This window comes from Balaenoptera borealis (assembly GCF_965194805.1).
Source record: "Balaenoptera borealis genome assembly, chromosome: 7".
NCBI classification, from domain to species: Eukaryota; Metazoa; Chordata; class Mammalia; order Artiodactyla; family Balaenopteridae; genus Balaenoptera; species Balaenoptera borealis.
The window spans coordinates 53,323,979-53,338,179 of NC_138864.1; the positions used below are offsets into that span (position 1 = coordinate 53,323,979).

Below are 14,201 nucleotides of genomic sequence, written 5' to 3' on the forward strand. Positions count from 1 at the left end.
AAACTGTTACAAAATAATTCAATTGAATATAAATTTGAGTAGTTATCATATTAAATATTATATATATATTTAACATCTTTATTGGAGTATAAATGCTTTACAATGTTGTGTTAGTTTCTGCTGTATAACAAAGTGAATCAGCTGTATGTATACATATATCCCCATATCCCCTCCCTCTTGCGTCTCCCTCCCATCCTCCCTATCCCACCCCTCTAGGTGGTCACAAGGCACCGAGCTGATCTCCCTGTGCTACGCGGCTGCTTCCCACTAGCTATCTATTTTACATTTGGTAGTGTATATATGTCAGTGCTACTCTATCACTTTGTCCCAGCCTCCTCTCCCCCCCGCCCCCATGTCTTCAAGTCCATTCCCTACATCTGCGTCTTTATTCCTGTCCTGCCACTAGGTTCATTAGAACCTTTTTTTTTTTTTTTTTTTTAGATTCCATATATATGCGTTAGCATATGGTATTTGTTTTTCTCTTTCTGACTTACTTCACTCTATAGGACAGACTCTAGGTCCATTCACCTCACTACAAATAACTCAATTTTGTTTCTTTTTATGGCCGAGTAATAGTCCATCATATATATGTCCCACATCTTCTTTATCCATTCATCTGTCGATGGACACTCAGGTTGCTTCCATGACCTGGCTATTGTAAATAGTGCGGCAGTGAACACTGTGGTACATGTCTCTTTTTGAATTATGGTTTTCTCAGGGTATCAACATTATACTTTCAAATATAAAAGAGTGATGTCCACAAATTGTCGAAATTATCCAGTTTCGACTGCAAGGCAATCACCAAGTGCAAAGGTAACCGTCCAAGTTACTATAGGAATCTCTGGATAACCGGGAGATGGTCACCTGTCTTGCAGAGCTCATGCACAGAGGGAAGATGAATATGTTAACAATGTCCTCCAGATCAATTAATCCTTCACTTGCTAAAATCATACATACTGATCTAAAATTAGTAAAGGCCAGGACTTCCCTGGTGGCGCAGTGGTTAAGAATCTGCCTGCCAATACAGGGGACACAGGTTTGAGTCCTGGTCACGAAAGATCCCACATGCCGCGGAGCAACTAAGCCCATGTGCCACAACTACTGAGCCTGAGCTCTAGAGTGCGTGAGCCACAACTACTGAAGCCCGTGCACCTAGAGCCCATGCTCCGCAACAACAGAAGCCACCGCGATGAAAAGCCTGCACTCTGCAACGAAGAGTAGCCTCAGCTCGCCGCAACTAGAGAAAGCCCGCGCGCAGCAACGAAGACCCAACGCAGCCAAAAATAGATAAAATTAAATTTAAAAATTTATATTAAATAAATAAATAATAAAATAAAATTAGTAAAGGCCACCCTTCTGAATGATTACAGGGAGTGGTGTCAGGAAATCCTCTCAACTCTGCATTCAAAATACATCTAGAATTCAACCACTGCTCACCAATTTTATGGCTATCCCAATAGCCAGGAGAACTCCTGCCTTGTTTCTCCACTTCCACTTATGCCCACTTTAGTCTTTCCTCAACACAGTAGTCAGAGTAATCATTTAAAAACTCAAGTCATGTGGTTGCCAAGGGATGTGGGGAGAGGGATGGATTGGGAGTTTGCGGTTAGCAGATGCAAACTATTACGTATAGGATGGATAAACAACAAGGTCCTCCTGTATACCACAGGGAACTATATTCAATATCCTGTGATAAACCATAATGGAAAAGAATTAAAAAAGAATGCACATATATGTATAACTGAATCACTTTGCTGTACAGCAGAAATTAACACAACATTGTAAAGCAACTATACTTCAATAACGCAGATTTTTAAAAAACTCTTAATTCATATCATGCTGCTCCTCTGCTCAAAGACTTACAATGGCTTCCACTTTTCTCAGAGTAAAAGCCAAATCCTTACATCAGCCTCTAGGGCCCCACATGATGTTTCCTTGTCACCTCTCTGACCACAGTGCCCACTCCCACTCCTGCTTCCTCTGCCCCAGCCACCCTGCTGTCTCTGTTGTCGCTGTTCTGTGAACATTCCAGCCATGTTCCCATCGCAGAGTCTTTATTACCTCTGCCAGGAATGGTCTCCCTCAGATGCCACACACCTCCCTCCTTTCTTTCAAGTTCTTGCTCAGATATTGCCTTCTCAGTACGACCTACCTTGACCACCCTACTTAAAATTGCAAACGACTTCCTTTTTGCACTCCTGATTTCTTTAGCCTTGATTAATGCTTTTCCATAGCATTCATTACCTTCTAACATTTGCTGTAGTTTACATATTCAGCATATGTATTATTTATATCTATCTTCCATACAATAAATGCAAACTCTAGGAGAGCTTTTTTTTTTTAAAACATAAAATGAATTTATTTAGCTTAAATGTCCAGGTAGGTGATAAAGTTTTACTCATAGGACTTGATCCCAAATTATCTAGAACATTCGCTAAAATCAAAGGACAGACATCTGCAATGAAATGTGTTCAAAAGAATGTGCCATAGGCAATAACAGCATGATTGGAACAAGCATGCAACTAACTCTCAATTTTCCCTAGATAACTGAAGTGAGCTGAACTTCCTTTAATGTATAAGCGTTAGTCTACTTTTTATAAAAATTTGTCTCCTTACACTTAATTTCATAATCTTACAGTTTCAACTTATTCTTAGCTTTTTGTATTTCTCTTTTGAACTGTCCTCTTTCCAACACAAGGCTGTGAGCTCCACTTCTGAGAACTTCCTTGAGTTCTGTTATGTCACTGCATCTTTTGCAGGAAAACCCCTCTGTACATTCATCAAATGTTCAGCCAGTGCAATACATAAATAGCCTTCTTCCAGAAAATGCCATCTATTTATAGATTCACAGTCAATCCCAGCCTAAATTGTCAGCTGACGAAACCCACATTTTTCTAGTAGAAATAATATCAATTATTTTCTAGCAGAAAAAATACCAATTTTATGCGTCACGCCAAACTTTCTATGAATGAATACCATGGTATGTAGAAGGAATAAGGCAAGATCACTGTATGAAGACGTTAACAGACAAAAATAATGCCTCAGTTGAACCACCAGATAGGCATGTTTTCCGTTGACTAATCAGGTCCCTTGCAGCTTGAGGACACACTACAGAACCTGATAAAATTTGTCCCTCGGGGTGATCGCTGGATGACACAGGTCAATTAGTTTTGGGTGGCTTGGCATGAACTCAGAGACCACAACAGCCTCATAAACTGAGGCTGAAGGCGAAAGTGATTCACTATTCCCACGGTGAAAGTGGGACAATGGCAACATGTCATTGACTGGTTTGCTTCTGCCCCTACTAAGGTCCATGAAGCGTGGGCAACAAGGGAACTCTGGGAACCGAAGAGCCATCACAGGAAGAAAGACATTCAAGAAAGAGGTTTCCCCCTTGCATGTGAACAAAAATTTCTTTGGAAGCACAGGTTAGGAAGAATGAGGCTGCCCCAGGTCCCCCTCCCCCCTTCACCCCTCACCACCCACAGGGGAGAAAGAGGAAGCAGCCTGGCGCTGGGAGGAGGGGGGTGGGATGGGTAAAATGAGGAGGAAGAGGAATAACGAGGGGGAGGAAGGAGGCTTCTGCTTCACTACACTTGTTTAAAAAGCACAACCATCAACGACAGATGTCTGATGCTCTGCAGGCATAAAAGATCAAATGATGTTTATGAAAGTTTTTCGGAAAAGTTTTGGGTTACATAACGCAAGGAATGTTATGCCACACATATTCATCGGATCACCCTGCACAAAGAGAAGCGGGCACTTTTAAACACATCCTCTTCTTCCTGAGCCTGTTGCAAAAGAAGCCTCAGTGACATTCCTTGGGTAAGGTCAGAACCTCAGACAAGACGCTACGGAAGCTCCGAAACAAAGGCCAAAGGCATCGTCAGATTTTCTCAACTTCTTCCCTCAGCCAGAGCTGGCCCTGCTGATTCACGGGTCGCGGGAAAGCGGCGGCTGCGGGTTATGTACCTGCTGCTGCTGCTGCCCCGTTCAAATTCGTCCTCCGTTTTCCTGGGGACCCGGACTGTTCCGATCCTTCCCGCCTCTAGATCCATCTCAGCCTAGGTGAGAAACCACAGTCTCAGGTCCAAGAACACCCACCCCAGCACGGGGAGGTCGACCAGCCTCCTCGCAGACCCTGCCCGAGGGATCGGGGCCGGCTGACAGGTCGCGGGGACCGGGGACGCCGCGTGGAAGTCGCGCTGCCGCCGCCCGGAGCCCACTGTCCCCGGAGTCCCGCGGTCGGAGCCGGCGCGCCCAAGCTCCCCTCACCTGGGACCTCGTGTGTCTCTGGCGGAGCTGCTGGGCGCACCAGGGCTGCGGCCGCGGGGCCTGGACTTTGTTCGCAGAGGCGGCCTCGCCCCCGCTCACCCCCGCGCACGCGTCGGCCCCGGGCGAGGGCCCCCGGGCCGCAGGAGCCGCTCCCGCCGCCCGCCCGGCTCACACGGCGGGCCAAGCACGGAGAAGGGCCCGGCGCGCCGCCCTCGCTGCCCGAGGTGCCCCGCCGGCCGCCGCCCACCCGGGCGAGCAGCCAGCCCCGGGCCCGCTGCACCAGCTACTGCTGATAAGCCCTCGACCGGCCCGGTGCCGCCGGGTGTTCCGAAAGCCTCGCCCGGCGGGCCACCCGAGCCCTACAAAGTGACTGTCACACTCCCTCGGCGCTCAGTGTTCTTTTTAAACCCATGCGCGGGACAGTTTCTAGACGCTCACTAATCATGGGACAGTCGAGGACCAAGAGAGACCCCTAGGCTCGCCTCCCGCTTCTGCATCCCCAGGTCTGGTCCCCGGGCCACCAAACCCAACCATCTCCAGGGACGACGAGAGCTGGGCAGGGCCACCTGGAATCATCACATTAAGCTTCTCTCTGTCGGTGCCCTCTTAATTCTTAGAGACACAGAACTTTAGGGCTGGAAGGGACTTTAGAGATCGTCTAATTCAAAACCCGCTGTTTTTTTTTTGTTTGTTTGTTTGTTTTAAACAATAAGAAACTGATGCCCAGAGAGGTTAAGTCCCGCCTGAGGCTGCATCCTCGAGACCAGGGTCCAGTCTCCAGTGTCCTCCTGTGGCATACTGCTCTAATCTTGGACTTCTCCCTGTGCTAAATTATCTCTACACCTAGCGCCCACTTGAGTCCCCCGTGTGGTCTTCTTGTCGCTTTTCATTGACCTCTCCGCACTCCTTTGCAAAGGAAGAATCTAAAACAGGGAGTAATATGTTATCATGGCTTTGAAGCCAGTGGGATTCAAACTCAGAGCTTCACATCTTATTAGCTATGTGACCTTGGACACTTTCTCACTTGTCGAAACCTCAGTTTCCTCATATGTAACATAAGGATAAAACATCTCTTTTACCAGGTCACTGTGAGGAATAAATGAACTAAGAAGGTAAAAGGAGCTAGCATTGAGCCTAGAACAGAATACACTCCATAAATATGGCTTTCCTTCCTCCCAACCAGGTAGCAGGATTACCTGCTGGTCCTTGCTCCTGCTCTGTCTTATTAACACAGAAGTCATCCCATGGCTTTCTTGGGTTCCCAGAGAACCTTAAAGCAGAGGATCCTATAAGAGGTGGTGTTGTCGGCAGACCTTGGAATGAATCTCACCTCTACCACTTACTAGCTGTCTGGGCTTCGGCAGTTTAATTCTTGATTCAGTCTCCGAAACCATAAAACAGGGGTGTTGTTAGGATTAAACATAATGTGTGCAAAGTGCCTGGCATATAGGAGGTACCTTATAAATGACAACTAGCATTAATAGTTAAAAGATCAGAAGAGGCTTAGGAGAAGAGACTGGGATAGGAACCAGCAGCTCTAGCACTCCCTCTTAGATATGCCACTCATCTTCATCCTGCTCTGCCTGTTACCTTGAGCTAGGCAGAAGTTGATTTGAAGAGATGCTGGGAGTTGATTAAAACTATGGCACTGGACTTCCCTGGTGGTGCAGTGGTTAAGAATCCACCTGCCAATGCAGGGGACACGGGTTCAAGCGCTGGTCCAGGAAGATCCCACATGCTGCGGAGCAACTAAGCCCGTGCGCCACAACTACTAAGCCTGCGCTCTAGAGCCCGCGAGACACAACTACTGAGCCCGTGAGCCACAACAACTGAAGCCCGCACGCCTAGAGCCCGTGCTGCGCAACAAGAGAAGCCACTGCAATGAGAAGCCCGTGCACCGCAACGAAGAGTAGCCCCTGCTTGCCACAACTAGAGAAAGCCCGCGCGCAGCAACAAAGACCCAATGCAACCAAAAATAAATAATAAATTAATAAATTAATTAAAAAACAAACAAACAAAAACTATGGCATGCTCTGGAATTATTAGAAATGAATTTATTTACGGATTTTCCTTAAAATATTTTTTCTTCTTATCCCATCCAGCACAATCATGAGGATTCTCTTTGATCAACCAGAATTCCTCTTCCTCACAAGTCTAACAGGTGGTCAGATCACTAGGTTAAAATACTCTGAGATTAAAGCAACTGGAATTGTTTAGCTTGAAAGAAAGCTTGGTGGTGACTGAAGGACATTATAAAACTCCGTAGCCTATAAGGAGATGGTAGCCTGTTCAGTTTCTATAAAAGACAACTTGAGGGAGAGAAAAGGCGGATACGTGAGGAAGTAGGAAGCTTCTGAGCTAAAAACGAAAACAAAAAAACAAACAAAAGGACCCAGGAATAAGATGTGTGTGCCTGTCTGTCTGTCTCTCAGAGTCTATTCACAAAGTTGTCCCTATAAGAAGTGTTCATCACGTGTATTCTGCATCTGAGGCATGTTTGTGGGGAGAGAGGAGCCATGTCCACATGACTGTTTATGTTTTTGCCTGTGTTACAGCCCATTCCAAGGGCCACTTTTATATTTATTTGATAACAATAAAACAACATTACCTGGTGCATCCATGTGGTTGTTCATTCAAAAACAATATTTAAGCCACTATGATACACTGGAGATTTCTCAGTGATACTCAGGCTGTAAGAAATCTTAACTTTCTTTTGTTGGTAGGATATTGAGATACTTCTGCTTTGCTCTTGTTGATGTCGGGTTAATGTCCTTCCCCCACTCTGTCTTACTTTTTCTACATGTTCCACTAGTTCTTTCTTTTCTAATCTTAATTTTTGCTCTCTCTTGGAGTAATTAAATATTTTTATTCTTTGTTTCTTTTCTCTTGATTTATTAAGTCTATAGTCTTCTATTTTTCTATTTAACAGTTAACTCCTTCCTAGAGATTATGACGTATCTTTGACTAATCAGTGGTACTTTTTCCTCTTCCAGGACAATGCAAGAACTTTAGAATTCTCAAACCACATTTATCCATCTCTGACTCACATACTACTATTGTCATGGACTTTAATTTTTTCTTTTATGACCCTTATGAGAATATTACTTTATAGTCACTATTATTTAGATTTATATATTTATTATCATTTTCTTTCTCTTTATTTCTTCCTACGTCTCAGAGCCACTATCTTGGATCATTTTCCTTTTACCTAAAGAACATTTTTGTGTTTCCTTTAAGTCAGTGATACACTTTCTCAGCTTTTTTTTCCCTGAAAATTTAACTCACCTTCATTTTGAAAAATTATTTAAAGATTTGCCTTACTGGGTATCAAGACTTTTATTATGAAACTATAGTAATTAAGGCAATGTGTTTTGGACAGGGATAAACAAAATTAAAATGAAACAGAGTAGAGATTTTATAATTGACACAGCTAGAGTTCTAATCCTGGCACTGTTCTAAGCCACTACATTAAACTAGGGCAGGGAAGTGGGGATAGAGGAGATGGATCAAATGCTTTGGATGGTTAAACATCTTCTTCCCCCAATCCATTGATCTTACCACCTTTTAACCCTTCCTCACTCTTCTGGTGTTCCGTGTTCCACCAATCTTGCAAACATCTGCAACTCCCTTGCCTTCTCTCTTTACCAGGCTTGCTTGGTAAAACTACAACCCTGCTTATTTAAATTATCCAACTACTACAAGCTTCCACCATGCAACAGAACATGGCTAAAGAAAAACACAAAACCATCTGAATGGTCCCACCACGAAACTAAATGGCCCTTTACTATATACTTAATGTATTTATTATGCATATTATTTATTGTCCACTCTGCGGGATGCAAGATTCCTACGAACAAAGGTTTTTTTTTTCCTGTCTTATACACTAGTATATCCCAACCTTTGCTGCCCAACAGCAAATGTTTCCTTAGTGCCTTTACTCTTCCACTTTCCTGGATCATTATTTCATAGTTCCTCTTTCCTCCAACGTCTATCATCCGTTCCATATCTTCACCTTCTGTTTCACATTCCATATCGTCACATGCTTCTTATTTCATTGATGGAAATCGCGGTGCTCAGAAGGGAACTGCCATTGTCTCCCGCCAGGACATGTGCCCGCTTACTAGAGGCTGCACCCAACACTCTGCCTTTCCCCCTGCTTCTCTAAATGAACTATCCATGTGTCTATATGCAGGCAGTCCTTTTGTTTGTACTTTTCAGCGATAGATCTCATCTCCTCAAAAATGACTTCATTAGGAGCCATTACTCCCCGTCTCTCCTGCATCGTCAACTTTTCTGTCCCAGCCCTGCTGGTACACATGCTGTTATTTCTTCCACCTTAAAAACAAAAAATCTTCTTGACCTCACTTTTCTTACCGACTACTATCACATTTCCCTCCTTCTCTTTGCAGCTACACTTCTTAAAAGAGTTATCTCTATCACTTTCTCCATTTCCTGTCCTCCTGTTCTCCCTTAAACACACTCTAATCAGGAGTTTGACCCTTTCACACTACCAAAACTGCCTTTGTAAGTCACTGATAACCTCTACGTTGCTAAATCCAAAGGTCAATTTTTTGTCCTTATCTGACTTGACAAATTCAAGCAGTTGACAAATTTATCTCTCTCCCTTGATACATTTTCCTCACTTGAACTCCAGAACATCACATATTTCTTGGATTTTCTTCTGCTTTACTGGTCACTCTTTCTCAGTCTCCTTTGATGTTGTTCCTCTTCTTTCAGCTTCTCAACCAACATTGGAGTGCTAAGGCTCACTGCTCAGACTTCTCTGTCTATTCTCACTCCCTCTGTAATCTCAGCCAGTCTCAGGGCTTTAAATACCATTGGTATCCAACAATTTCTAATGTTTTATTTACAGTCTAGACTTCCTTCCTGACTTCCTGGCTCATATATATCAATATAACTGCATCTTTGGTGTCTCTACTTGGATGTTTCAAGTGCCCAACCTTGACTCATGACCTTTCCCCCAAACCGGCCCCTCCAGCAGGTTTTTCTCCTTCTCAGTTGGCACCTCCAGCCATCCAGTTGATCAGCAAAAATATTAGAGTCATCCTGCATTCTTCTTTCTTCTACAGCCCATACTCTGTCAGGAAATCTTATTGGTTCTACCTTCAGAATAGATACAGAATCAGGGACTTCCCTAGCGGACCAGTGGTTAGGACTTTGTCTTCCAACGCAGGGGTTGCAGGTTCGATCCCTGGTCAGGGGGCTAAGATCCCACATGCCTTGTGGCCAAAAAACCAAAACATAAAACAGAAGCACTATCATAACAAATTCAATAAAGACTTTAAAAAAGATGGTCCACATAAAAAAAAAAAAGGTTAAAAAATATATATATATCCAGAATCTGACCACTTGTTTCTCTCCAGTTCTACCAGCATGGTGCAAGCCGTTCTCATCTCTCACCTGACTACAAGAGCTTCTTAACAGTCTCTCTGCTCCTGTCTTTACCTCCTCTCCTGCCTCTGTCCATTCTCAAAGCAGCAGCCAGAGTGATTCTTTTGAAAAGTGAGTCAGATCACGTGACGCCTCTGCTCACAATTCCCCAGTGGCCCCCAGTTCATTTGGAGCCATGGCCTGCAGTGGCTCACCCTCTCCGTAACTTCTCTGACCTCGTTTTCTACTGCTCTCCCTGCCTCTCTCCCCGCCAGCCACACTGGCTTCTTGGATGTTCCACAAACAAGAGAGGCAGGGTTCCACCTCAGGGTGTTTGGGCTAGTTGTTCCCTCGGCCCCAAATTCTCTTCCTCCAAATATTCACACGGCTGAAACCTTCACCTCTTACAAGTCTCTTCTTGATTACCATCTTGTCAATGAGACCAGTCCTGACCTCTTTAAAAACGCTTATCCCCAGGACTCCCAATTCCCCTTACTCTACTCCAATTTTTCTTCCCATACCATTTTACACCTTCTAGTACACTATACAATTTATGAAATGATTATGCTTGCTGTTTATTGTCACCTCAGTAGTATGTAAGACCCACAAGAATAAAGATATTTTCCTCTGTTTTGTTCAATGAGATATCCAACATTTGCTGCCCACACTTACTATGTACCAGACCCTGTGCAAGGGTTTGAGGATATAAAGAAAAACGGGGCTTAGCTCCTGCCTCAAAATGAACTGAGAATAAGCCAGTAGAAAAATCAGATCTGTATAGTGTTTTATAAAGTTACAGAGCCCGTCACACATATATATCACCTCATTCAAATCTCAAAAGAAGAAGCATGTTCAAGGAAAACAAGCGAGGCGGTATCATTCTCGGTTTAAAGGTGTGGAAACTGGAATTCCTAAAAAGTAAGTGAATGGAATTAGGACACCCTGGGGAAGACTGCTGCCAGGCAGAGGCCATGCCTATTTCTGGATCTAGTACCCACAGCACGAGAGGCTCATCAAATGTGTACTGAATAGATCAATAGTTTTAAGATATAGCATAAAAGATTTATATGTAAAAAAGAGTGGGGGCTTCCCTGGTGGCGCGGTGGTTGAGAATCTGCATGCCAATGCAGGGGACACGGGTTCGAGCCCTGGTCTGGGAAGATCCCACATGCCGCGGAGCAACTGGGCCCGTGCGCCACAACTACTGAGCCTGCGCGTCTGGAGCCGGTGCTCCACAACAAGAGAGGCCGCGATAGTGAGAGGCCTGCGCACCGCGATGAAGAGCGGCCCCCACTTTCCGCAACTAGAGAAAGCCCTCGCACAGAGACGAAGACCCAACACAGCCAAAAATAAAATAAATAAGTACATAAAAACTATAAAAAAAAAAAAAAAAGAGTGTACTGTAAGTAAGGGCCAAAGGGAAGAGCAAACTCCACCTACCAAAGTATTTTAAAATATTTAATATTTTCTATAGTGTAATAATATTATATTACAATAATTGGATATACTATATTATATATTTTATATTATATTTAAATATAAATGACTTTGCAACAGTTTTCTCTGAAGAGAGAATGATGGACTCAGTTCTCTGTCCAGTCGACCTTTAGCTTGACGGTAATATGCTCTCCGGTCTTTCTCCCACTATATTTTATTTGTGGCTAACAGTTCCCTGACCTCTCATCTCTGAAGAGAGACGGTTAGATGCTATCTTTGACTATTATATTTGCATGTTGCCACACTTTACTACATTCTGTTTCCAAATTTTCTGCCACCAGTACCTCTGCTTAAATCTTCCATCTTCCTCTCAGAGTTGATGGATCTTGATTTCTCCTGTCTTCACTGCCTTCAAACCATGTTACATCTTGTAATTTTCTCCCCAAATTCTTTTCAAAACCCTTCTTAACCTGCGTGAAAAACAAAACAAAAATCTCTCTCCACCTCTGACCTCTTATCTCCTAAAAAATCATTTCCTTTTGGTCTCACTTTTCTTTTCCTCATTATAAAACTCATCTAATTTGGCCCCAGCACATTGGAAGGCATTCATAAGATGTTGAAGATGAGGGTAATGCTGATTTCCAATGAAACTGGTTTTCACTGGTAGTTCCAATGAACTTTTCCAATGAACTCTTCCTTATACCCTCTTAAACCAGGGTAGGCTTGCAAAGGTACCACGACAAAATTTAAAGCAGTTGGGAAGAGTTTGTTATCAATCACAAGGTCATCTCATTTCTACCAGGATAAAGTAATGGCACATTGAGAGTTCCAAGGTCACATTGCCTAATGGAATTCTTGTGCTCTGTGAAAGTTATGGTAACTGTTGGGTGGACAGAAGGGCTGCAGGGTGCCAAGGTCAGAGATTAAATGAATAAGCACCAGCTAGGGTCACTGTGCTTTAGGTCATTAATGTTGACTCTTAGGGTTATTCTAAAACCATACCTTTTCAAAATATTGTACGTACTTTGCTACAGATTAAAATATTTGCTCATATCATACTAAAATATCTATAGATAATATAACAAAGAAGAACAGGAATGTTATGTTGGCATTTGATGTTAGTTCTCACTTACTCACAGCACTATTTCCTAGACCTAAAATTGTGGCATCTTAAGGGCTCTTCAATCACTTTAAAGAGTGTTGTGAAATGTTCAGAAATCTACTGAAGCAAAATTAACTTGGGTTTGCAATCACCTGTGCATTATTTATGGAACCCTACTAATATTAGGTAGAATCTATAATTCTCTTTATCCTGCTCCCTTGCTGCCTTCTTTTTAATTAAATTTTTAATTTTGAGATGTTTATAGATTCACATACAGTTGTAAGAATAATACAGGGAGATCTGATGTACACTTTTCTTAGTTTCCCCAATGGTAATATATTGTATTTTTGTGTCCAAATTGATAAGGGATATTGGTCTGTTGAGTAATATTCCCTTGAAACCTGGACATTTAAGGTATTGTGAGATTCTAGATCTTAATTAAACCTTTTATTTTCCTTGATTTGGGGACACTGCTCTACCAGGGAAAGGGGTATCATTACTGTAAGTGAGGGTAGAAGTCCAGATTCCTCACTTGGTCTCCGCTGACCCCTGAGGTGGGAGGGGCTCCTTGTTACTGCTAAGCAGAGGCGGGGGTTCTGACTCTCTAACTGTCTCCATTGATACTTTCCTAGCTGGGCAGAGTGGGAGTGCATTGTTACAGCTCTCCACATGGTCTCCACTGACACCACAGGGGGGCGGAGGTGGCCTTGTTACTGCTGAACAGGTAAAGTCCTGAGCCTCCACTATGCCCCCTCTAATACCATCCCAGAGGAGAGGGGAGGAGGTACCTCATTCCTGTGGTAGGGATGAATAGTCAGCTCCCTGCTTGGCTTTCTCTGACACCACCGTGGTGGGGCGCAGATGGTGAGGTTAGGGTGCCTTGTTACAGCCTCTCAAGGGTAGAAGTCAAGGCTTGCCACTCAGCCTTTTCAGGCGTGGGCCTGGATGGTGCTATACTTTTTTTCCTATGATGTTTGGCTAGAGTAGAGAGGCTAGAAAATGTCTAAACATTTTCTATCTTGCTGTGCTGCCCCTTTCCTGGTCCTTTGGTTAGAGAGAGCAGGCTTTTGTTGGGGCTCCTTTTTGTCTGTGCACATTGGCATTTCTGGGTTTTCACTTTCTTCAGCTCCAAGTCTGGGATATACGAAGCAAGAATAAAGCAAAACGAGACAAAACATCAGACAAGAAAAAGAAATAAAAGGTATCGAAATTGGAAGGAAGAGGTAAAACTGTCATTATATGCAGATGATACGATACTCTATATAGAAATCCCTAAAGACGCCACACAAAAACTATTTGAACTGATAAATGAATTCAGTGAGGTAGCAGAATACAAGATTAATATATAGAAATCAGTTGCATTTCTTTACACTAATAATGAAATATCAGAAATCAAAAAAAAAATACAATCCCGTTTAAAATCACATTAAAAAATACCTAGGAATAAACCTAACCAAGGAGGTGAAAGACTTATACACTGAGAACTATAAAACACTGATAAAGGAAGTCGAGTATGATTCAAGGAAATGGAAAGATATCCCATGTTCTTGGATTGGAATAATTAACATAGTTAAAATGGTCATACTACCCAAAGCAGTCTACAGATTTAATGTGATCCCTATCAAATTACCCATGATATTTTTCACAGAACTAGAACAATTTAATAATTCTAAAATTTATATGGAATCACAAAAGACCCAGAATTGCCAAAGCAATTCTGAGGAAAAATAACAAAGCTGGAGGCATAACCCTCTCAGACTTCAGACAATACTACAAAGCTACAGTAATCAAAACAGCATGGTATTGGCATAAAAATAGACATATAGATCAATGGAACAGAATAGAGAGCCCAGAAGTAAACCCACACACCTATGGTCAATTAATCTTCAACAAAGGAGGCAAAAATATACAATGGAGAAAAGACAGTCTCTTCAGCAGGTGGTGATGGGAAAGCTGGACTGCCACAATTAATTCAATGAAGTTAGAACACACCCTC

At 43.0% G+C, this 14,201-nt stretch overlaps 1 protein-coding gene across 5 annotated transcripts in view; it reads right to left on the reverse strand.

Moving 5' to 3' along the window:
• The window catches only part of ABCB4 (ATP binding cassette subfamily B member 4), a 106,854-nt gene that overhangs the window by 78,027 nt on the left and 14,626 nt on the right, over window positions 1-14,201 (reverse strand). For 3 of the 5 annotated variants that reach the window (XM_082398205.1, XM_082398211.1, XM_082398210.1), the window contains exon 2: window positions 3,973-4,064. The exons of 1 other annotated variant lie outside the window; for it this stretch is intronic. In XM_082398205.1, coding sequence (XP_082254331.1) covers window positions 3,973-4,064 — 92 coding nt within the window. Of the gene's footprint in view, window positions 1-3,972; window positions 4,065-4,275; window positions 4,376-14,201 lie in introns of those variants that run through there. One more of the 5 variants, XM_082398206.1, reaches the window with a different exon arrangement.